This window comes from Lytechinus variegatus, chromosome 4 (genome assembly GCF_018143015.1).
Source record: "Lytechinus variegatus isolate NC3 chromosome 4, Lvar_3.0, whole genome shotgun sequence".
In the NCBI taxonomy this organism is placed as follows: Eukaryota; Metazoa; Echinodermata; class Echinoidea; order Temnopleuroida; family Toxopneustidae; genus Lytechinus; species Lytechinus variegatus.
Genome location: NC_054743.1, coordinates 45746191 through 45773696, shown reverse-complemented (window position 1 = coordinate 45773696; position 27506 = coordinate 45746191). Strand labels below are relative to the sequence as shown.

The 27506-nt window shown below is 35.2% G+C and overlaps 1 protein-coding gene across 1 annotated transcript in view; it reads left to right on the top strand.

Annotated features, from left to right (window-relative positions):
* The window catches only part of LOC121413025, a 61728-nt gene that overhangs the window by 32644 nt on the left and 1578 nt on the right, over positions 1-27506 (top strand). Inside the window, exons 3-6 of the mRNA XM_041605788.1 lie at positions 15664-15828; positions 18669-18833; positions 23080-23465; positions 25160-25261. Of these exons, the coding sequence (XP_041461722.1) occupies positions 15664-15828; positions 18669-18833; positions 23080-23465; positions 25160-25261 (818 nt within the window). The remainder of the gene's footprint in view (positions 1-15663; positions 15829-18668; positions 18834-23079; positions 23466-25159; positions 25262-27506) is intronic.

Sequence of the window (27506 nt, the reverse complement as noted above, 5' to 3'; positions counted from 1 at the left end):
TTGGGCTTATATTATTATTTTTTAAACAACCGGGTCTGGAATAAAGACTTTGGATTTATATTATAATTTTTTAAACAACCGGGTCTGGAAAAAGACTTTGGATTTATATTATAATTTTTTAAACAACCGGGTCTGGAGAAAAGACTTTGGACTTATATTATTATTTTTGAAACAATCGGGTCTGGAATAAAGACTTTAGGCTCATATGATTATTTTTTAAACAACCGGGTCTGGAATAAAGACTTTGTACTTATATTATAATTTTTGAAACAACCGGGTCTGGAATAAAGACTTTGGGCTCATATTATTTTTGAAACAACCGGGTCTGGAATAAAGACTTTGGGCTTATATTATTATTTTTAAACAACCGGGTCTGGAATAAAGACTTTGGATTTATATTATAATTTTTTAAACAACAGGGTCTGGAAAAAGACTTTGGATTTATATTATAATTTTTTAAACAACCGGGTCTGGAGAAAAGACTTTGGACTTATATTATCATTTTTGAAACAATCGGGTCTGGAATAAAGACTTTAGGCTCATATGATTATTTTTTAAACAACCGGGTCTGGAATAAAAACTTTGTACTTATATTATAATTTTTGAAACAACCGGGTCTGGAATAAAGACTTTGGGCTCATATTATTATTTTTGAAACAACCGGGTCTGGAATAAAGACTTTGGATTTATATTCTAATTTGTTAATTAACCGGGTCAGGAAAAGAGACTTTGCACTTTTGTGCTATATGAACGCATTACTATACGATTTTAGTTCAGAACGGATTTGCCAAAAATCCCTTCAAATTTATTACATTTGTGGGTAAAGTCATTATTACATTTGTGGGCGATCGAAAATTATTACATTTGTGGGTAAAGTGCTTTATTACATTTGTGGGTGAAATTATTACATTTGTGGGTAAAGTGTTATTACATTTGTGGGCGTTATTACATTTGTGGGTAAAGTGTTATTACATTTGTGGGCGTTATTACATTTGTGGGTGCAACACCCCCCCCCCCCATCGGCTGACCACCCCCCCCCCAAAAAAAAAAAAAGGGGAAAAGGAGAAATGAGGGAGAAAGGAAAAGAAACGTAGTGGGAAAGAAGAAAATATAATTCATTATAATGTTGTATTATAATTATTTAAGTTACATTAAATAAGAAACATTTTTATCATAACCTTATAAAACATAATAACTTGGGCCTACGTCTTCATTGTTCCATGTGCTCGCATTGTCTGTTTAACAAGATATATAATCCTGTTGTACCAAAACATCACGCTTTCATGCCAATACAGTGCGTATCAAAAAAAAGTTTACACTTTGAAAAAATCCTGTAAAATTATACATTTGTAATATCCTGAAGATTGTTCCACATTTTAACATTGGTACAGGTCCATTAAAGCAAATGACGATATAACTGTCGAAAAATATTTCCGATTGAGTGAGCACCACTTATTTTTTGAAAAGTTAGTGAAAAATTATTTGCGCAGAAATTTGAAATAATTATGCGAATAAAAGTAGACCTTAATAATTAGGAACACATGGAATTTAGCTAGTAAAATTGATTTGAAGATATCTTCTACATTGTTTGACTTGTTTCCTTGCCCAAAACACTTCGAAGAGTGCATTTCGCCCCACCCCACTCCCCACACACCGAGGCCATCGTGACGATATTTGCTTTACATTGAGCTGTGATTTGCATGGAATGGCTTAAGCTTGATTTTCATTTAGTTAATCATTGCTAAGCTCGGGAAAACTGTGGAGAAACAAATGTTAAATGAAAACTGAAATGTAAACCAACTTTCAATGATAAAAAAACTGAGTAAAGAAATGCTGGAGATGTCTGATATAAACTTTTGTTAAGATTCAGTTATGTCCTCAGATCCAGCTGGCACAAATAAGGAAAAGGTTGTGCTTATTAAGTGTTGAAATTTCAATTTGGGTGGCAAAATTGTCACAAAATGCTTGAATTTATCAGCCTTGTTGAATTGATCATTTCATCTTTCGCCTCATGAAATATTCTGTCCATTGCACTCATTAACATTCATTATTCGTATACATGTACTATCGATTTAAAATAAGAAGGGGGATGTCTCCCAGCTCTACTCTATTCCGCTGAAGGTAGAAAAGAGTGTAGTGGTGGATGACGTATTTTTTTTTCAATTGTTACTACTATTATTCCAGATTAAGCGTCTTGATATCACACGTATTGATCTCAGTCACCCAAATCCAAATATCAAAATATTGGTGCCTATGCAATATTATTACATGATGAACATGGTTTTGTTAAAAAAAAACTATTTAATATTGATTGTTATGGCATCTTTATATTCTAGAGATAATTGGTGTGTTTTATAATTTTTGACCTTTGACCCTGGAGAGCTGGCAAAGGTCAATAAACTTTTAGAATATTGCAGTACAATTAATTTCAGCACAATGCATTTCCATGAAGTCCCCAAAAGTACCAGTCTATAAAATCTAAGTGGTAGAAAAAAAAATGAAAATGGCTGCCATCGTGAGAATCTTTCATGATTAATCGTAGTTGTACAGACACTGATCTGATCCTAGCACTTTAAAAAAACTTGATTTAAGCATTAACCTTTCACTATTGCTATATCTTGTCATAATATCCAGTTTAAAATTGAGATGTAAATTTTCAGATTTGACTTCTGCTAACCTTTAGAGGTAAATGACCTTTTGCATCATTTGTTAGTAATAATAAATATGGTTATAGTACAAAAAAGGGCTATTTGGTATTGACTTTAAAGGAACCCTGCTATTCTAGACAGATATCGTGTATCATTTGTCTTAACCATTGACCATCAAGAGCTGGCAGAGGTCAATGAATTAACGTTTCAGAATATTGACAATTAGCATCACTGGTTAATGATAAACAGGAATATCATTTGACAAAAAAAAATATTTCAGCCAGTGTTGTAGTGCGTTGATAATCGGCCTTGGCCTTGAGGCAAACTTTTTCAAAGGATTGGCCTAAGACTTTCAAGGTTCGGCCTTGACCTTAACGGGGAATGAAACCTTTGGAATAAGTAGGCTTGTGTCGAAACAGAAATATCAAGGAATAAGAAGAAAGAAAATTTGAGCTAAATCGGACAAATACTGAGAAAGTTATGAGCATTTAGATATTGCAATCAACAATGCTACGGAGATCCCCCAATTGGCAATGCAACAAGGATGTGTGATGTCACTGTAAAATATCTTCAAAATATCTCTTTCTGCTTTTTCTTGTGGTGATGTCAAATCTTTATCCATGATGTATTTCTTTAAAAATCTTTATTACATGCCCTCCTATAGAAAGAACACATGATCCATTGATAGATGTTATAAACAAGGCAATTTTGAGTGATACTTAAGTAATAGGGAGAGTTGTGCACCAGTGACATCACACATCTCTATAGCATTGCCAGTTTGATGACCTCCATAGCATTAGTGATCACAATATTCAAATGCTCATAATTTTCTCTCATTATTTGTCTATTTTTTCTCAAACTTGCGTTGATCTGTTTCTTTGATATTTCTGTTTTCCCATTTGCTATCTTGTTCCAAAGGTTTCATTCTCTAAGGATTTTGAAGCTTGGAATTTCAAGACTTTTTGTTGTTATACATTTATTGGCCTTTTCTGTAATAAACTTAAATATATAAATTGTTGCTCATGTTCAATGACAATAATGGCCAAAATACAAGTAGTGGTAGTGTCATCCACTTTATTTTATGATCATAATTGTCACCATTTTAATTGATTAGTAAGATCATAATATTGAAAGGTCAAATGATGACACTTATTAAAGATGATAATACTAGTAATAATAATGATAATGATTTTGAACAATATGAAAACAGTTATAATGATAACTGATCATGATTTTGACAATGATTATTGTAATCAATATTAATAAATTCTGATGATATGGATTGTTATAAAGTGTTTTAGAAATGCAATATAAATGCACATTTTGTCTACATCAGTGGTCTGCATCAATACGAGAGCGTATTGGACAAAGGACTGATAACCTTCGAATATCCCATAGGCTAGAATAAAAAAAATGAGCCATCCAATATAATGTATTTACTGTTGTTTTACTGTTAGGATAATACTGCAGATAATTACTACAAATGCAGGTTACAGTAGTTTACTTTTCCCTTTTTATTTGCAGCAAAAATCTTTTATTCTGAATGAATATTATAAACAATAATCAACTTGATCACATATTAGCTGACTTTTGTCATATTCAAAAGCCTCGTGCGGGTTGCATGATCAACCCCCTAAATTGTGGGGGCAAAACATTGTGTAGTGAAAACAAATCTTAAGGGATCGAAGAGAGCAAGCAAAAAAATGACCCTCTTAGCTAACTTTGGAATTGGTTGAGAAAACAATATAGAAAATGGTACATTCACTCATTTACCTTTTTGTCTTTTTTTCTCATAATCTTGGCGATTGAAGTTTTGGAGCGGGCATGGCCGCAAAGCTTACTCTTTAAATTTTCCTAATTTAATACGTGAGAAAAGAAAGAGAGTGATAGAGAAGGAGAGAGATACACAAACGGTGGAGAAACAGGGACGGGGAGTCACAGTGGGCTAGCAGAATATAATTTTAAGAATCCGTTAATAATTAATAGGTTGACAGTACATCTCTTAGGTCTAAGATCGGCAAGACATGTACAATGTTTGCTTGTTTTGTGTCAATATGGTTTGACAGTGAGTTTTATTTTGCTATGGTTTTAAAGGAAGAACAATGAAAACTTTCAAACATATTTCTTTATTGTTTCATAATACATAATTATGCCTAGTACTCCCTAAATGTTGCACAGAATACCGTAAAAACGCATTTATGCTATGACGGCCCTTCCCTATACAGTGCGTATCAAAAAAAGTTTACACTTTGAAAAAGCTCTGGGAATTAAAAAAATATACAACATGTGGGTAATTTTTTCACATATAATCTTGGGTTTGGGTCTAATCTATCCAATGAAAGTAAAATTTTTGACAGAATGTAACACTTGAGTGAGCACTATCCATTTATTTAAAGCTCGCAGAAATCTGTTTGCGCAGAAATGCTCGTTTTCACGCAGTGTCAAGAGGAAAGGGTAAAATCAAACTTACCTTGCGATACAGTTTTCCTACATTTTCCTTGCACTATTAGTCGATTAAGATAAAACAGATACATTCAAGCATTTTTAAACAAATTTGCCACCCAAATTGAAATTTCAACACTTAGTAAGCACAACTTTTACCCTTTTTGTGCCAACTGGATCTGAGGACATAACTGAATCTGAACAAAAATTTACATCAGACATCTCCAGCAACTGTTCACTAAGATTTGATTATTTAAAGTGGGTTGAAATTTAATTTTTCCTTTGTTACATGTTTCTCGACACTTTTCCCATGCTTGACAATTATTAATGAAATAAAAATCGGGCCTAATTCATTTTATGTAAATCACAGCTCAGTGTAAATCAAATATCGTCTTGATGGCCTTGGTGTGTGGGGAAGTAGGGCGGGGCGCAATGCACTCTTCGAAGTGTATTGGGCAAGGAAACAAGTTAAAAGAGGTAAAAGATATCTTCAAATAAATTTTACTTGCTAAATTCTACGTGTTCTTCCTGTTAAAGGTTTACTTTTATTCGCATAGCTATTTCAAAGTTCTGTGCAAATCATTCTCCACTAACTTTTCAAAAGTAAGTGGTACTCACTCAAGCGGAAATAGTTTTCGATAGTTATATCGTCATTTTCTTAAATGGATCTGTACCAATGTTAAAATGTGTAAACATCTTCAGGATATTACAAATGTATAATTTTATAGGACTTTTTCAAAGTGTAAACTTTTTTTTGATACGCACTGTATACGTACCAACCCGGCTACCAATAGACCAATTTCACAACGTGAGAGGGCAGCAGACTGGTCGCCATGCTGCGGTGGGCGAATCAACTTTTATAGTACACAAGTCAATAGGGTATTTGGTACATTCGTTCGTTTTTTTTTATTTTGGACCAATTGAGCAGATTTCTTGTAAGATTCACAATGAGCATTAATCGGAGAAGTTCAGGCCGCAGCTGTGCTGTGTTCAATTGCCACAACAATTGGAGAAAGCTGGAAGCAAAGTGAATGTGAAATTCACTCGCCTTGGACTCATGAAGCCTGTTTGTGTGTGAAGCCGTATCTCATGCATAAGTTGTTATGATAGCAACTCCTGCTGGAATGGTAACTACCATGGCAAAAGTGAGAATTCTGCTTCCTGATTGGCTTTTATAATAAAAGTTGCCATTCCAGCAAGAGTTGCTATCATAACAACTTTTTATGAAAAAGGGGCCTGGCCACCCTCTCTTCCCCTTCCTCTCTGTTTTATTATCTTGCCTTGCCCCCTCCTTTTGGATACTTATAGGCCTGCATAAAATGTGGTGATGGTGGGGTTTTTGTGGGGGGGGGGATTTATTTGATCATGCTTAGATGGAAATATCAGCCCCTCTCTCTCTCCCTCTCTATCTCACACTACCCCACTTTCTCTCTCCCTCTCACTATCCCCTTGTCTGTATTACACTATCTCTCTCTCTCTCCCTCTCTCACACACTCTCTCGCTAGCACCCCCCCCCCCCTTCTCACTATCCCCCTCCTCTCACACATACTCTCTCCCCCTCTCCCCTCTCTCATCCCCTCTCTCATCCTCTCTTTCTCTCTCTCTCTATGTCTCGTTCACTCTCCCGCTACTCTAACGCAATTTTTTAGCAACAAGAAGTGAGCTCCCTGATGAAAACCAACAGCGATTCCATCATCAACTCACTTTACTGACAAAACTAAGGGGAAAAAGTAGCCAAAGTGCAAAAATTCATCATACCTTCATCGGTCAGATATGGCCATTGTTTTACATCGTCTACCCAGGTGTCCATGCTTTATTTTATTGATTTATGATGAAGTTAATGACACAAAATCTGAGCTTATCTGTAATCTTTCATTGAATTTGTACACAGAGCCAATCGCGGTCAGCGCACTTGCCCACCGCAGCAATGGCGTCGCCGATAGAGGGCCAAATACATAAACCGGCCGTGAAATTGGTCTATAGATCTGAAATTCGCCTTGCATCATTTAAATATCATTTGATGAAGCATATAGCATTAGCTACTTTTGACCCATGAGAGTTCTTCTTTTCAAGGGTTTCCGAAATCACTTTCATAATTTACATTCGGCCATCTATTTCGATATTTTGTTCGACTCACAACCAGGGGCGTCGATCCATTTTTCAGATTGGGGGGGCAAAATCATGAATCAATTTTCCAAAGGCGCTCGATCACACAAAACAAACAAACTCACACACACACACACATATGCCTATATATATACACACACACATATATATATATCTCACCAGCAGATTAATGCGAGCGCGAAGCGCGAGCTGAAAATTTTGATATTTCGATATGAAAAAAAATTGACTTTAATGGACGTTTTTGATAAAGAACAAGATATATATCCAACAAAAGATTATTGCAAATCGAAGTGGGAGTTCTTTTGAGGTTTAGAACTGAAAACGGGACCATATTCACCTATTTAATCATGGAAAGTATGGGTTTTTGTTTCACAAATGATGCGAGCGCGAAGCGCGAGCTGAAATTTTTTGATATTCCAATCTGAAAAGTGGACATTTTGAGCACGATTTTAGACGAAGAACGAGTTGTGTATCTCAATCTCGCTTGCTGATTTCTGTGTAACATTACAATCTTATTTTATTTTTAGCACATGCGGAATTATTGGGGGGGCAAAACGATATGTTTGCCCCCCCAATATTTTCATTGGTGGGGCGATCGCCCCCCCTGCCCCCCCATAATCGACGCCTCTGCTCACAACTTCAGGTTACTTTCTTGATTTTACAGATTTTGGCTAATTGTGATTGTAACAATACATGTAATAATTTAACGTCATCTGTTTTTATGTTAAATAATTGTACTTTTATTGATAACTGACTGTTTTTTACTAGCAACTTTAGTTGTAAGTTTCCTTCACATGTACTTACTAGTTTATTTACTAACTTATGATGCTACTATGTAAATGAATTCTTATAAATGTAATGCTATGCTATGTACATTGTCACAGGGCCCCATGGTAGACGAACATATTAATGAATGGGCTTCCCTCTTTTTAAACAAATAAATAAATGCGTCGATCCTGGAGGATAATAATATATCACATTTCCGGGGGGGGGGGCTGTATTATCATCCCACTAATAATATATAGTAGAACAGTATACTGTATAACAACCAAGCGGCGACTGTCCTCATTGCCCGATTAAGACTAACAGGTGTAGTCGGAACGTCTCAATAATAATTTAATTTATCCACAGATCAACTCCTACAGCTATTTCCTTTTTACTACCACGATGATCAGCATCTTCTGAACTTGTATTGATTACTTGCACCTTCCATAGTGACATCTGTTCATTGTGTTTTTTAAACGTTTACTTAATAAACAAGTTGAAATGATTATAACATTGGGTATATTTACATACAAACAGGTCTTCAAGTTCCCTCCATTCCACTGAAGATAGAATAGTGTGCATTATAACCTACATAAATTGAATCCTGTATGCTGATTGGTTTAAAGGTCATCATGTGACCAAACATATTTCTTTTTATTTTCATTTCATTCATTTATTTGAAAAATAAATCAATTAATTAAATAACGATCCCCCCTCCCCAAGTACAACCACAAGGAATGATCATAAATCCTAATAATCATGATTTTGCCTTCCATATTGACATCTGTTTAGTGTGCAATTTAACTCATATCCATTACTTCATACAAGTTTGATTATACAGCCATGAACATGCATAAACTATATGAAATGAAGAAAATTAGTCCAGTTTTTCACTCTGTTTATTACGTAATGTTCAGACATGGTTATTGATGTAAAAAAGGATGTCGTCCAGCTCTCCTCATTGCGCTGAAGGTAGAATAGAGTGTAGTGGTTAATCAAGCCCTTGTTTGATGACGTAGTTTGGCTTCTTCATCATCTTACTATTATGGCAGATTGAGCGTCTTGATATCACACGTTTTCAGTCAAGTAACTCCAAACTTGCCAAATATCAAAATATTGACCTTTTTGCATCATTGTTTCACGATAAATACGGTTTTGTTGCAAAATAGTTATTTAATAATGATTTTATGGCATCTTTACATTCTAGAGATAATTTTGCATTATAAGTCTCGACCTTTAAAACCCCGGAGGGCTGGTAAAGGTCAATCAATTTAACATTTCGAAATATTGACACTTAGCATAACAAATTTATCATAAACAGTCCTCTCGTGCAAATAATTGCAGTACAATTTATTTCAGTATAATGCATTTCCATGAAGTTAAAAAAAATACACGTTTAGAAAATCCAAGTGATGAAAAGACGTCTAATTTGCAAAATTCCAAAATGGCTGCCACTGTGATAATGTTTTTCATGATTAGTCGTACTAGTACAATGACCTTAAGGTAAAAGGGTGAATAACGAGTACAAGCACAAAATTACAAAGATCTATCGTTTTAACTCATTAAAAGTAAAATGTACAAAAAATTATACAATATTTATACCAGGCCTCTATTTCGAAAGAATGGAGGGATTATTCAGCCTTGGTTTTAATGTCAACATTGCTATTATTGGTAAATACTGTAACGGCATTCCAACCTCGCGCAAATAATTCCCAGTATTCTTATTCAAATCCAGGTACATGAGTATTTATAATGGCTCATTCAAGCCCTTCTTTGATGACGTAATTTTCTTTCTTCATTATTGAGCGTCTTGATATCAATTACATTAATCTCAGTCAACGTCTGTCTGCATCACGTGATCTCGCTCAGTTCATTTGTAAGATGCCTCATCTCAGGGAACTTCTTCTCGATGATAAATATGGAAACGCCAGTCCCTCACTTCATAAAGAGTTCTATTCAACGTTATCATCCCTAGCATCAACCGCAAAAGTATCCTTTTCACGTAGTCATTTTCGTTTTTTTTAAACGAAATTAAACAATTTCCCCCAGTTGGTGCAGCCACAAGGAATGATGCATTTTTAAAAGCAAGCACAGATAAATATGCTGATGTGGAAGATAAATATGCTTTTTAAAGATATTATGCATTCCTCTTTATATGTTTTTCACATGTTAAACAATCATACTTGATTGATGATTTAATATGTTACGACTTCGTTATTCATGATTTTCAAACATATTTAATTTTTTTTAAATATATTAAACAGCGTTGCATTAATTTATAACATAGTTTTGTATGAAAACGGTAATTCAATTTGTAAATGATTATATCATTATAAAAATAGAATAAACCGAAAATAAATCACATTATTTTTTTACACTTTTATTTGGTATAACCATCTCATAATTATAAAGAAATGTCAGAGTAACATATTTCATAATCATGTCTAGCATCATCGTAGAATAACATTGTACATTATGAATAAGTTACATTTTGATAAAAATTTCATAGAAAAAACGCACAAAAAATAAAACAGAAAAGAAACACAAAAAAACATTACAGGTTTGTTTGTCTATATTACCCAAAATCCAACAATTTTTTTAAAACAAATCTACATGTATGAATAGTAGTGTACCTATAAGAAATGCATTTTTGTTTCGCCCACTGGCGTAAATCCCCGGGGGGTGGGGGATATATCCCCCACTTTTCGAGGAGGGGCGATGGCATGTACAAACATCCCCCCACTTTTTACGGAAGAAATGAAAAAAAAATCGCATGAGATAATTGTTTTGTTGGTGAAAATTCTTCCTAAAACGTTGAAGAGAATCCCCGTTTCTACCAATTCATCAATGTTGGGATTTTGGAGGGAAGGGATTAAGATGGAATGTCAAAACATTTTGAATGTAATCTCTAATAAAACCATTAAACCATCATGGGGTAAAAAAGATAACAATATCGGAGGGGTATTTGCCATATGGACATACAGTGGCGTAACTACCGGGGGGGGGCATGGGGGGCACATGCCCCCCCCCCCAAAAAAAAAAAAAAGCGGGGAAAAGAAGAGAAACGTAGTGGGAAAGAGGAAAATATAATTCATTATAATGTTATATTATAATTATTTATGTTACATTACATAAGAAACATTTTATAATAACTTTATGAAACATAATTTGCCCAGGGCCTACGTCTTCATTGTTCCTGGTGCTCGCATTGTCTGTTTAACAAGATATATATTCCTGTTGTACTAAAACATCACGTTTTCAGGTCAATATAAACCAAATATATTTTCTAGCACTTGAGTTATCATATATTGACATGTGCTTCTTTTACGTGACTCAAAAAGTGATTGCCCCATGTTAAGGTCTCCGTATATATAAACATTTCCTGTCCGTGATTACGTTCGCATTAGTTGATTGGTGAGATATGTCTGCTTTTCATGAAATCCTAAAATCAGTCCTTAAAATGTCCCTTCTTCATGTTCTTCTGATCTGAATATGAAAAAAATTCAGGTTGCGCTTCGCGCTCGCATCATTTGGTTAATGAAATACCTATATGGTCCTAGTTAATTCCTACAAAGAAACCTTAGAATGCCCCACTTCAGGTCTGAATTATCTAAATTTTCAGCTCGCGCTTCGCGCTCGCAATATTTGATTGGTGAGATGCGTATGATAATCATTATTGCAATGACAAAGAGTGTTTCATGTGTTCAAATGTAATTCTAATAAAATCAGCAAGCGCTTGGCACTTGCATTAGATGACTATGGTGAGATATGCATACTCTTAATGGATTCCTAAAATATATTCCTTAAAATCTCGCTGTTGGTGATCAAAATATACGAAAATTCAGCTCGCGCTACGCGCTCGCATTGTTTAGCAAGACAGGTACCTATCATGATTACATAAATTTGATTATAATGTCCCTTTTTAGGTGTTAATATAAAAAGAAATCAGCTCGCGCTTTGCGCGCTCACTCAGTGATTAAAAAAAAATGCTGGTGCCCCCACAATGCCGTGACCCACGGAACGCCTGTGTGGACATATCAATGACAATTCCTTGCATATCTAAAAACATGATTGCAAAAAAATGCCAAAATATTTCAGTCATCCCCCCACCCATCAACATGGATTACGCCAGTGGTTTCGCCTGCTTAGGAGAGCGACACTACAGGCGCCGCTAATCCAACAGCGGCGTCGTCGACATTGAAATCTTGGCCAAGGGTAAGTTTTTGAAATTTAGTATATGAACCTAGTTCATTAAACTTGGACATAAGAGTAATAAAATATTACTAAGCATTCTGTCTGTGTTTCACTTTGGCCATGATTTCCTCCAGATAAATTGAGGATATTGCTTGAAATTGAACGGAACCCTGCCAAAATATAATATTTATTACGGGGTAGATGGAATCAAGTTTTATTAGATTCTATCGGCTAATAATTATGACAGATTGAACACCAATTTACGTTCTATGATGATTTTTTTAGTTGAAAATGCTAATTAAAATGGTAGGTTTAATAGTAAACCTCTTAACATAAATTAATATATCGTTCTTTATCCCTGAATATGCTGCTCATTGTCTAAATTCAGCATATTTTATACATGCGTTTTGAATCGTTTTGATATTACCAATCCATTGAATTTGAGGTTAACAGCACAAGTCATTGAGAATGTCCACCCTTTTAAAGGCAATTATAGTTTGTTTTCAGTCCCCAGTTTTTACAAAAAAGTTACAAGACTGCTATACAAAATAATTGTTTATCATAATGGTTACTTTCGGTCATGTTCGCTCATTTTATGTACGTAGCAGACGATGCTAACCTGCTAGTATAATATATTATATTACACTTACGCAGACCCTTTGCGAATCAAAATCAATTCCAGACTCTAGTTACTTGCTTCCTTAAACTAAAGCTATATTATAAATATCAGCATGCAAAGCTTTATAGTACAAGAACATTGTTACTTTAAACATTGAATGCGTTAATTAAGTTTGTTTGAACTGTATTAATTGTTTCAAATGAAAAGGATCTAGGAACAGAAACTATCATACGTTAGTCACGTGACGTTGTACACAAAATATGCCATGTTCTGCTTGCTCGATCTCAAAGTTCGGGAGAAAAATAAGATGTAACCATTATACCAGTCGCACCAAACTGTAGGTAATCTATTAACCATTGGGATAACAATCAATCTCGACCTTTCTGACCCTTAAGGATATTCCAGTGGGAAAACAAAGGTGCTGGCGTCTCGAAAATATGGGTGGTTTCAGACCGTTTGCCATAGCAGGAGTTGTTAACATGGACACCCTCAAATGAACAGCGAGACGTAAATAATGAATAAATTGTAATATTCACATCGAATTAATGGAATTGGATAAACTTGTCACATTATTATCAGTCCGGTGTGAGATTATTGATAGCTATAAAGATATACCCGGATACCTACAATATTACGTTCATGAAAACCATTGTTCCCATGTTGAAGCTGTGTGTGTGGACTTTCGGACACTCAAATGCACGCAACTAACCATTATGCCTCATTTTGATTATTTCACCACCAATCGGATGAAACACGATGAATTGTACAAATAACATTTTTGTTCTCTTTGGGGTAGAACGGTGGTGTAAAAATAAAGATGAATCCCTCGTTATCCGCCACACCCTCCCCAGCCGCCACAGCGGTTTGAAGGAAAAGAGAACAATTAGATGAAGAATGGACATGGATTACTGATTAACAATGATACAACATGCATTCGACATATTGTGATAAACAAAATACATAATCTCGCTCAACAATATTTGTATTCTGTATATTATACCAATCATTAATTTCAATATAATTGCAGTGTAGTAGTATGGTGGTGCAAGAAATGAAGGCTATTAGGATTATTATTCGGAAGAAACAAGCATTGTGATCCAAGAACAAGAGTAAAATAGTGTACATTATTACTACTAATAATCCAACAATGATTTGTTCTTCTGTTTCAATTCCTTTTATTTTTTTGATGAAAAATCGTTATGAATTTTTATTTCTATTTCTATTTTCAGTTAAATATGCAGCATGATAATTTCCCAAATAAGGGGTATGGTATTATATAGTGCATATAAAAAAGTTAACACTTTGAAAAATATCCTGCAAAGTTATACATTTGTAATATCCTCAAGATTTTTCGACATTTTAACATTGGTATGGATCCATTTCAGTAATTGACGTTATGACTGTAAAAATATTTCAGTATGAGTGACCACCACTTTTGTGCAGTTAGTGAAAAATGATTTGCGCAGTACTTTGAAATAGTTATGCGAATAAAAGTAGAACTTAATCATGAAGAACACATGGAATTTTGCTAGTAAAATTGATTTGAAGATATCATTTACCTTTTTTTAACTTGTTTCCTTTTCCAAAGCACTTCGAAGAGTGCCATTGCGTCCCACCCCACTCACCCACACACCGAGGCAATCGTGACGATATTTGTGTTACACTAAGCTATAATTTACGTTAAATAGTTTAGCATTGATTTTCATTTTGTCAATCATTATCAAGCTTGGGAAAAGTGTGGAGAAAAAGTATTAAATGAAAAATAAAATGTAAACCCACAATAAATGATTAAGATTTAGTCATAAAATGTTGCAAATGTCTGATGTAAGCTTTTGTTTAGATTCAGTTATTTCCTCAGATCCTGCTGGCACAAAAAAGGGTAAAGGTTGCGCTTCCTAAGTGTTAAAATTTAAATTTGGGTGTCAAAATTGTTACAATAACCTCGAATATATCCGTTGTATTTCAATTGACTGAAAGTGCGAGCTTTGCATAAAAATGGACAGTGCTCACTCAAGTGTAACATTCTGTCAAAACTTTTATTTAATTGGAGAGATGAGACCCAAACCCAAGAATATATATGAAAAAATACCAACATGCATTGGGCATAATGACATATTGTGATAAAAATGCACTACTCGCTGAAAAATAAATGTATATGTATTTCAAACAAATAATTAATTTCAGAATATTTGCATCGTGGCACTATAGTGGGGAAAGAAATGAAGGCTTTTGGGTATCTTGTTAGGATTAAACATGCATTGTGATTAAAGGACCAGACTAAATGGTGTTATTACAACAAAATCGAACAAAGTTTCACTTTCTGATTTCAGTTCATTCTAATGTATTATGACTATTTATTTAACAGTTAAGACATGAAATCATATTGGCCTCATTTTACACAATAAGCCGCTTGGAATTTCGTTTTGTTTGAATTTCAATAACTAGATCTATCATAAGAACATCGCAAATTTTTTTTTAACATTATTAAGTTACTCTTTTAACTTTCGGGACTGGTAGCTTTTTGGTACTTTTGTACATTGCAGTTGCATAGGGCTGGACTACAAAATGAACCTTGTGTATCAGCTTGTAACAAGTTTTATGTCTATTTCCAGTGAATAATCGGGATGATAACTTCCCAAATGAGGGTTATGGTATTATAGGAGACACGAAAAAGGGAAATTAGAACATATCTCAATTTTTTTTTATATTGCATCGATTTCTTTTACCATAAATACTGTCATACAACGTTATTGTGTCCATGTGTTAATGGGATTAATTATTAATATGGTTGTTATCATTTCAATACACACTCGAGTGCAAGGAATGTAGAGAAATTTTAATTTTATTTTCACGTTACTATTATATCAGATTGAGATTCTTCATTACAGTGAGAATCTCAGTCAACGTCCGTCTGCATCACGTGATCTTGCTCAGTTCATCTGTAAGATGAATCATCTGAAGAACCTCAAACTCTACGGTCAGTATCATGATGACTTCTACTCAACATCATCGTCGATGGCATCAACTGCAAAGGTAATTAGTTATTAGGATGTTTTCATATGTGAAGCACGAGTGCGTAATTAAACCTTAATGGTCTTCTAATTGTCTCATGACGCCATTATGCCTTACATAAACTAAAATTGGGAATTCCACCTTGCAATGAAATTCTTCTTGGATTGTTATTAAAATCAATTTTCATTTAATAGTCAATAGTGAGCAAGACCCAGGAAAAAATCATAAACATGATCAACAACTATACACCGTGCAATTGACATATTATGATGAAATACGCAACTTGCTCAACAATAAATGTACCTGTATTTCAGACAAATAGAATTTCAATATATTTGCATCTTGGCAGAATAGCTGTGTAAACAATATGAAGGGTATCAGGCTTTAAATTCGGATTAAACAAGCATTGTGATCACAAGACTAGACTAAATATGAATAATTATTACAAAATCGAACAATGTTTTACCTTATAATTTCAATGTATTATGAACATTTAATCTAACGGTTAAGACCTAAAATCATATCGATGATAATAATAATAATGCTCAGCTTCAGTTTTATTTTTCTCATTTCCAACAAAACAGTAGACAAAATCCATCATAAATACAGCTATAACAATTGAAATGTAATAAAGAAACATGTAACACAATATATATATATATATATATATATATATATATATATATATATATATATATATATATATATTGTGATGGAATCGCTCGGCGGGGCGTGGGTTCGGTCCCCCGGCAGCTCGCTCTTGTCAGGATGCCTGCCGCCGGCGGGTGTGTCGCCACTTCGATTTCCAAACTTTAAGTCGTAGATCCGTTTGGCAGAGGTATACTGCCGCAGTTGACACTTGCACACGCCTTGATCCTGTCAGTACCACCACCAGGCAACCTCCAGACGGCTACACTCGTTGTTGTCAGCTCCAACAGCTGACCATATGCATCTGATTCCTGTAGTTAAGTTCCTACGACCATATGCATCTGATTCCTGTAGTTAAGCTCTCTCGACCATAGGTATGGGTTTCTCCTACGACCATACCCATGGACTCTGTAACGACCAGCTACTATGTCTGTTCAGTACAGCAACCACGTCTGCTCCGTACTGCAACCACGTCTGAATTTCCGTACTGCAACCACGTCTGTTCAGTACGCAACCACGTCTGATACCGTACTGCAACGTTTGTTCAGTACCACGACCACGTCTGAGTCCGTACTAAAACCACTGACATCTGTTCAGTACTGCAACCACGCCTGTTCAGTACCACGACCACGTCTAAGTCCGTACTGCAACCACTGACATCTGTTCAGTACTGCAACAACGTCTGTTCAGTACCACGACCACGTCTGAGTCCGTACTGCAACCGCTGACATCTGTTCAGTACTGCAACCACGTCTGTTCAGTACCGCAACCACGTCTGTTACCGTACTGCAACCAGTGACCTCTGTTCAGTACCGGAAACGACGTCTGGTTCTTCGACTATATGTATGGGTCCTTCTGCAGTCAGGCTCCCACGACCACACCCATCGGCTCTGCTCTACTTGTAGTTTTCCCCGTTGTCTGCTCCGGACCTCCGACCGTCTGCTTCCAGACCAGCAACCATCCGCCTCAGACCAACCCGTCTACTCCGGATCACCAGCCGTCTGCTCCAGACTCCGAACCGTCCGCCTCCAGACCACCAAAAGAGCAAGCCCTGGTATAGTCTCTTGCTGGCGTGCAAAAGACCCAACATACAAGGAAATCTAACCACAGTTGTCGCCTAGGATTCTAGGTTTCCCCGTGGAAAGACTTGCGAACGATCATATAAATCACTTCGATCGCATCCACCAACTTTACTGGATAGCAGATCCAAATCAATCTGCATACTTTACGTGCAATGGACCCCGTGGGCGCCGTATTTCGGCAAAGCTTCACGAGTGCACTAAGTTACTGTACTTATGCATTATTTATACAATATCTGTTACAGTTAACCTCTCTAACAATCTTAAACAGCTATAACTTTGCTCTCCGAAACCGGATATGCACGAATGACATATCAAATTAAAGCATTCATTTAGATCAAGCTTGTGATAACCATAATAATCAGTTAAGCATCTCCAGCATATTCCACAAAAACGGTTCAAAACATGCAGAACTTTCAATGTCTTATCTACGTCATTATTGCTGTAGAAACACGCATGTAATATCGCCAGCTACGACAAAATCATTATAAATCAACCAAATATAATTTTCTAACACGAAATAAAACCCATTTCGTGACAATATATATATATATATATATATTCATCTAAATTATACATTTGAAACTTAATATGGATTATGGAATATTTGTGGCTGAAAATAACATGCTGGAAATGGAGAGGTCCACTGTGAAGCTTCAACAGAACAACAAAAACTATTTACATAGTTTATATGATTTTATATAGTTTATAAAATATCAATATCATTTTGAATATTACTCTTTTAACTCTCGGGACTGTAAGCATTTTGGTAGTTCTGTACATAGCGGTTGCATGATGCTGCACTGCGAAATGAACCTTGTGTAACAACTTTTTACATTTTTTTTTATTTCTATTTATATTTTCTCATAAAAATCGGGATGATAATTTCCTAAAAGAAGGGTATGGTATTTTAGGAGACACGCAAACCGAAATGGAGAACATATTTCCATTGTTGTTGATTTTTTTATATACATATTGCATCATTTATTTTTACCACGAATAACGTCATGCAACATTAGTGTCTCATTGTGTTGTTGAAGTTATTGATTGATATGGTGAATATGATTTTACTGCGCACTAGTGTAAGGAATATACAGTAATTTTCAATTTATTTTCACGTTACTATTATATCAGATTGAGATTCTTCATCACAATGAGAATCTCAGTAAACGTCCGTCTGCATCACGTGATTTCGCTCAGTTCATCTGTAAGATGAATCATCTGAAGAACCTCACACTCTCCAGTCAGTATCATGATGACTTCTACTCAACATCATCGTCGATGGCATCAACTACAAAGGTAATATATAGTAAGAAGTCTTTATATGTAAAGGGACAGTACTTAATGAAACCATAATGCTCTTCAAATTGTCTCATGACGCTGCGATGCCTTATATAAACTAAAATTGCCAGTTTCACTTTGCAATGAATCTTTTCTTGAATTGTTATTAAAATCAATTGTCATTTAATAGTCAATAGTCAACAGGTCCTTACCAAAGAAAATTCAGGAATCATTCAATAATTGTTTCTCTTTTCATTTTTATTTCTTAGAATCTGCAAAAAGTGATTTATCAATAATGCCCCCATGAACTACTTTATGTGGCCAAATTCACTCAATCAATTAACGTAGCTTCTAAATTGTGCTTGATATTTGAATCTTCAACAACCGAATTATATCCCACGAAAAAAATATTTAGAATTATTTTCTTTTTCTGTTTTATTTATCAAATTGATTCTTCACTCGCGTAAATGAGGTCCAAGTAGTGGGGGATGATAAAAAAATATAAATTTTAGTGACATCCCACACCAAGGGCTATGTATAACACTGTTAGAAAATTTATCCTTAAAATAAAAGAAGTTCCTGCAGCAGAGTCTCGAGAACACCTGTAATCTTACCAGATTGCGCAATCTTACAGGATATGGGTATTTGGTTTATGAAACCTTACAAATTTCCTTTGATAAAACATAATTTCCCACTTTTTAAACAGACTTAATCTGTCAAATTGCAGAAAAAAATCCTGTTTTATGAATTTACAGAATGATTCTGTTATTGCTTTTTGCAAAATCTTCTTTCCTTTTTCTGTAAAATCAGGTTTTTTTTAACCGTGAAGGATACATATGTACATAATACTACCATTTTTCATATAACGATGTCTTCATGGCTATCATGGCTATAAAGTAATGATTTACAATTATTATCAATATGCGAGCGAGCGAAACGATTGATCAAATTTTCAGTAGTTGTAAATGATTCCCAAAAACCTTTTTCAAGTGGTGTGTCATTTATCACATCACGGGCAATGTATACGTGTTTATATACTTGGTGTACATTACATACTTCTATCTTTCAGTTACATGCCTATCATGACTTTGTTCAATGGCTATATTGTAGTGAAGGTGTTAGTATATAACTATATGAATATCAAAATGCGAGCGAGCAAATTTTAAATAGTTGGAGAATAGAATGATGACCAAAAACCGTATTCCAAGTGGTGTGTAATTATGGGAGAAATCCAGCGAGTGAACGTAGTGGGCGAGCCTTGGAAAGTTGTTTCAGTCGTTTAAAATGTTGTGAATAGTACAGAGGATGATAAAGGTAAATTATCAATAAATTGAACTACAGAAGAAAGGGGAAAACATATGAAGAGTAAATAAGTATGACAGTCAATATTTTGTGCAATGAAAACTCATTTCCTCACTGGTCAGAGGTGACATGAGAATGAAAAGGAGAATCATTATTATGGGACTAAGGGTGATAATGAATGAAATGATTATTGGTCATTACAGCCACAATATAAACTTCCAAGAACGAATAAATATCACAATGGTGAAAATTAAAAGAAGAATATTGCAGAAAGGAAAGATTTTGAATTATCTTAAAGATTGTATTGGGAGGTGATGCATCATTCATGTTTTTTTAGATTGTTATGGAATTAAATGTAATTAAGTGTCTCCTACAAAAGGGTGAAATTGTAAAGTGTGTGGTAAGTATTGCTGTCCTAACTTCCCTCGTTGTGTTTCATTATTGGCATTGATTTGGTCAGTATCTCATCGTACTGTTAACCTGAAGTAGAGAGTATGCCTGTATCTTTGTACAAATTATCCCCGCTTCCACAAAGACGCCAAGATAGTATGACCCCTTCCCGTCACGTCAGTGTATTCAAAGATTTTTTGACTGGTTTATGCTCAAAGTTATAAACATATTCAAATGACATTTGTAGCAACTAAAAGCATTAACAGTACATAGTATTGATCATTAATCGTTTCTGTTCCAAAGTGTGCCCCCGCTCCCCCCCCCCCCCGACTGAAAGTGATAACGTGTTTTTTTTTTCTTGTGAAATTTATTTTGTACAAAGTAACCTTACATTTGGGGTAATAATTTTCTTTTGGGGGGGTTAGATTTCTCGGGGGAAATGCCCCCCCCCCTTGGAAAGTCCTGGATAAGCCCCTGGTCCCCCTATTCTTGGGGAGAGATTTTTCACCCATGGCGGGAGTTGTTCTTTTCTCTTTATTTATTTCTATTCATTCTGATATTGTACTTTGAATATTGTATGATGATTATTTTCAGTGTACATATATATAATATTGTTACGAGTATCATGTTCCTGAAAATGGAATGAACAAATATGTAAAAATAACTTTCCGGTAACCTGAAATTGCAATGTTAAACATATACCCTGAACAATTATCTAAATAATACCAATTCTTTTACCATGATTACTGAAATATCAGATCTGTGTATTATTTCGTAAATACAATCAACGACAGGTAATTACAATGCTCATAGTTACAAGTGATTTTAACTTTCATTTGATATTACTATTATAGCAAATAGACACTCTTGATCTCTATGCTGATCCCAGTGAACGTCCGTCTGCATTACGTCACCTTGCTCAGTCCCTTTGTACATGTTGTAAGATGAATCAGCATCATGATGACTTCTACTCTTCATCATCCTCGATGGCCTCGACTGCAAAGGTAATATCTAGAAGGAGGTACTTACATTCAGATGTAGCAGTACTTGAAATCAAATCATAGATTTGTTCCCCCCCCCCTTTTTTTCTCTACTAACACCAACTTTAAAAGGTGTGGTAATGTTGCGGTCCTATTGAAAATACTTTTTTTGTATACATATATTAGGATTTGAGTTTTTTTCAGTTCTTTGTATAAGTCCTGATTTTGGATGAATATGTAGTTGGTCGCTTAAGAATATCATTATTTCACCTTTTGATAGTCAAACTACAGTTATGGCACAGGGGCATGTCCGTCTGAAAATAGAGCAAAGATATACGTCGAAATCGTCTTGAAGTGCGGTATAGTAGAAAGTGAACATCAGAGTAGGCCTACAGATGAAATGATACAGCAAAATGTTTTTTTTTATTTAAAAAAAATAAGATAAATGCAAAACAGAAAGAAATGGTTGTCTTCTTTCTCCCTTTTTTTCGGGGGGGGGGTAAAATTTTGCCTCTCATGCCATGCCCGCTCCCTTAAAGTATTTTGGTTCATTCCTCCACTGAATTTGATTGCACTGATATATGTACTAGGGAGTGAAAGAGAAATGTGTTTATCTTCTTCAGCCATGAATGTCTAGCCCGTTTTAGACATAATAATGATTATTATAATGATAATAATTATGATAACAATAATAATGTTAATATATTTACCCAATGACGCCACTTCATCTTACTGCTCTTCGAATAGTTGCAATGCATAAAAATGAAAACAAAACAAGCTTATTTCCTTACCGTTTCCCCCCAAATCGGACGTCAAATAGAACTCTGTTCAATTTTATAAACATCTTTATGTACACATCGTGATCGGCATGTAAAGGAGGAAACTGATAAAGCAATCCCTTACATTTTTTTATTTTGCATGATATATGTCTATTTTTCGCTCTCATTACAATGTTGAATAATGTTTGATTTCTTTCTGATCGAGGTAAATTTCCATTGTTGTGAACTATTTTGATTTAATGAAGTGTTACTGTACTGTGAAAATGAAATATTGCATAATTCGAACAAAATATACAAATATTTATCTACAAAATCGAATATCCCGTTTGTATGCCATGCATAGAAATGTTTTGTGGAAAAAAATATACGAACTTTTAGTGCATAGCTTTCTAGTTTTACATCCAGTTTTGATTGAATTACAGATTCTACTCTTAATTTTGTTCCATTTCATTTTGTTGTGCAATTACTGATCTTCTGTTTGTATTCATAAAATGAAGTATGTTTTTGTAAGAACATGTTGGTAAATGTGAATTTATCATAAAAAATACATTTTGGGGTGCAGAGAAGTGAATACAGAATCAACCTTGGTGTTCCTTGAAATTATGATTAACCTGATAACAAATACAATCTTAGTATTTTTCTTGTGATATGGTATGTGTTTTTTCTTTAGCTTGTTATATTGTTTCTCTCTCTCCTGTTCTATTTTGATAATTGTCAGCTGATGGGGTGGTAGTTGATAGATATCATGTTTCCACTAGCATGATCTCTTGTTATTTTTCATTTATTTATTTATTTATTTTGCATCTATCGTAGGATGAATGCAACACGAGTTCAACTGTGACTGATCTGACCGTTACTGATATGGCACTAAGAGAATGGCAGGATTGTGGTTCGATGTTTGACAATGTGAAGAGGATCACCATACAGGTATGGGGCGCGATCAGATGTGACGTCATCCAGAGGATCCATCTACCAGCAGCGACAGAGCTCACTATTCAAAGATATGACATGTATGGGTATGTTGCTTGCCTGGCTTCTCTCTACGATGATCCCACCTCACTACCCAATGCACTCCACAATGTCTCATCTCAGCTTGTCAAGGTCACATTCACAGATCTCAACATCGGTAACGATCAGGCCGAACGCATCATTCAAGCTTTCAAATCAACACACGATCTCAAAAATCTGAGGATCCTGGGGTGAGCTATCTTTCCTTTATTTCTATCATCTTTTGATTAGCGATGATCATTTATTGATTTGATTAAGGTACATCCTTTCCAAATGTCCATTGTTCGCTTCTTTATTGTGAAGGATACACACATACTGCCAAAAACATAACAAGAAACCCTTATGCAACTCGATGGACAATTGTATAAATGATATTTTATGTATAACGTAAAATAAATACTCCTAGAAAGAAGCTCAAATCCGTTGTCTAGTATGATCTTATACTGTGTTTAAGCATGACATTAAAGATATGGCAGTTATTAAAATTAGAGTTTATTCCCCCTTTGATGTGTACAATCGACCGCACGTATTGACGTAGTTAAACATACTTTTTGTCTCACCTGCATAGCAGAGTGAGACTATAGACGCCGCTTTCCGACGGCGGCGGTCATTTGGGGTCAATGAACTTAGACCATGTTGGGGGAATCAATGTCAAAATCTTAACATGAGGTTAAGTTTTTGAAATGTCATCATAACTTAGAAAATATATGGACCAAGTTCATTAAACTTAAACATAAGGCTAATCAAGTATCACCAAACATCCTGCATGAGTTTCACGTCTCATGACCAAGGTCAAAGGTCATTTAGGGTCAATGAACTTTGGCCGATTTGGGGGTATCCGTTGAATTACAATCAAACTTTAAAAGTTTTTGAATCTGATTCATGAAATTTCGACATAATAGTAATCAAGTATCACTGAACATGCTGTGCAAGTTTCAGGTCACATGATCAAGGTCAAAGGTCATTCAGGGTCAATGAACTGGCCGAATTGGGGGTATTTGTTGAATTACCATCATAACTTTAAAAGTATGTTGGTTTAGTTCATAAAACTTGGACATAAGAGTAATCAAGTATAACTGAACATCCTGTGCGCATTTTAGGTCACATGACCAAGGTCAAAGGTCAATGAACTTTGGCAATAATGGGGGTATCTCTGAATTACCATCATATCTTTGCAAGTTCATTGATATGACTTTTGAAACTTGGAAATAAGAGTAATCAAGTATCACCGAATATCCTGTGCAAGTTTCAGGTCACATGATCAAGGTCAAAGGTCATGTGAGGTCAATGAACTTTGGCCACATTCGGGGTATTTGTTGAATTACCACCCTATCTCTGTAAAGTGTATTGGTCTAGTTCATAAAACGTGGAAATAAGAGTAACCAAGTATCACTGAACCTCTTGCGCGAGTAATAGTAGTTTTCAAAGTCAGCACTGCTGCTATGTTGAATCGCGTGATGCAGGTGAGACGGCCAGAGGCATTCCACTTGTATAATACTGGTACTGCTTAAAATATTCGAACGAGAATTACCGGAATGATTTATTGTCTTGCGTTTATTTTGGGGGTCAGTTTGTTTTGCTGGGCCATGCTGGAAATTGATGGGTAGATGCTCTTCTGCTAAAAATGACAACACCTTGTCTTTGCATTAATTTTATTTTCTTTTTAATTTTATGCACATCTTATGTTATACATACTTACATTTTAACCTATCAAATGGGTATTCATGCCTTGTAGTTCCATTATTTAACCTTATTTTGTCCCCGCCTTTGCAGGTGATTTTACCTCACTTTCCCTAGAGCCAAACCAAAAAATATCAGCCTCCCCATAACACGCAAAACAATTTAATCCAACGAATGCGTCTTCTCTCCATGTTAATACTACTAGATTCATAAGATGTGGGACTGATGAGAGCTTAGATCCTTCTAGCATTGATTCTAATGATGAACATAGGATACAGGTGGAGATAGTACATGGCGAACCAGAGTGGTAAGTCATCAGACCTCATTTTATCAAATATTTTCTTTTCTTTCTAATTGTGCAATCAGATCCCCAGATCCCCTCTCCAACGGAATTATCTAGGTGTTTGGTAACTACACAATTATATAATATAAAAGTTATTTTACACTTCTACACTTTCCACGGAAAGCTGGCTAGAGACCATTATATTTTCCAATAAATTTTGTGAAATATAAAACCGATCGTCGACATGTCCTTATCATTCTAATCTCATCATAATTCATAATAAATATTTTGACAGAAAGTATGTTTTCAAATACTTGTAGCGGAATAAGAAGCTAAAGTTTTTGTTCGATCAGTCTGGCCAAAAGGCAAGAAAATAACATTTTAAAAATGCATTCAGGGATGTGTGTGATCACTAATAGAAAAAGCAGATGAGAGAAATAAAGATTCTTGCCAAAGTTGAATTTAAATGACTATTAAAGAAAGAGCATAACCACGTTACCCTAATGATAAGAGCTTCTAATCATGTAAAGTTTACTTCGTTAGCTTACAATCCATACCCAAAAATGTAACGTTATCTTAACAATTAATTGTAAGATGTGCGTAAAGAATATATTCATCTAATCGCGTTGGAAACTTTAATATTAAGTCGAAATTAATGAGTGCGTTTTCATCATGGTACACGCTTATTTACTACACTCCCTAGGCTTACTGACGGATGGTCTATTATCACTTGGTCTAATCATCAGATGGGCTAACAACATTCGGGCTAAACCCCCTTACTCCAATTCTCTTTTGGTCTAATGACTACTTGGTCTAATAGCCACTTGGTCTAATGACCACTTGGTCTAAAAGCCACTTGGTCTAATGAACACTTGGTCTAATAGCCACTTGGTCTTATGCCCAGTTGTCACTTGGTCTAAATTTTGGTCTAATTGCAATTTCGTCTAATAGTCGGATGGTCTAATACTAGTTGGTCTAATACCAGTTGGTTTAATCCTCACTTGGTCCATTATTCAGTTAGTCTAATGTGCAATTGGTCTAATTTCCAGATAGTCTAACATTCATTTCGTCTACATGCCTCTAATTTGTAAAGTCTGCATGGTGACTTGTTTTCAATTTTCTGGTGAAAATTTTAAAGTTGCTTTCCGCGCGCCGGCATCAAATCTTCACACGCGCGCCCCGGGGAGTACAATTAGAGCGACGTATATTTCATCCCCAACTGAATTTTGAAAATTAGTGGGGATTTTCCAAAGTCTGTGCATTGGGGACGAAAAATATATGGGGACTAAACAAACTTTAGGGATTTTTTGTCTGTTTCAGGGGATTTTCGAAGGTTTTTGTGAAAAACAATCAAATTTGCTATTTTTCTGTAAAATAACGCTAATATACATGTAGAGGTGGAAAAAATATGTTTATTTATCCACCTCTATGTATACGATCTACTGTAGAAATTTAACGGCTGGCTTAATCCAATCACGGTTCCCAACTTTTCAAGAAAACAAAACTCCCTGATTTTTCTCTGATGAAGTTCAAAAATTCCCGAATTATTTCAACCCATTCCTAGTTTCTCATGTTTTCTAAGTGTTATTTCAGTGAATTAAATGTATTATTATTTATTTTAGTTATGCCAGTGGCTTAGCTAGGATTTTTTCCCGGGGAGGGGGCACGGGGGGGCCTTGCTTTTTCAGGGGGGGGGGCACCGGCCATCTTTCCGGTGTGTGTGTATGTGTCCACAAGGGCGGATCCGACTTTCGCCAATAGAACACGGGGCCCAAAAGTATCTTCTCCTATATCAGTCGCTTCTTAGTTTTATTCTTATAAAACAACAAACATAAAATAATCTCATAAGCCTTATAAAAAGTGCGAGCGCGAAGCGCGAGCTAATTTTTTTTTACTTTAATGTATTTTTTCCTGAAAATTTAATTTTCTGGGCAATGTTAAGTGTGATCCTGAACAAGATTCAAATGTACCCCCAAGCGCGAACAGAAATTTTTATCAACTGTTCTAGCATTATCGAAAAGGGACCTGTTAAGGACTGCTTACAGTTACCTACGAAAACGGTACATATTTCAATAATGCGAGCGCGAAGCGCGAGCAAATTTTTTGACATTCCGACCTTAAAAAAATGGTCATTCTAACCAATTTTTGTATTAATTAATGAGATATGTATGTAACTAAACAATTGATGCGAGCGCGAAGCGCGAGAGGAAGAAAATTGAGATTTTAGATCTAAAAGCGGGACACTCTATTCATATTTTGTAAGTCATAA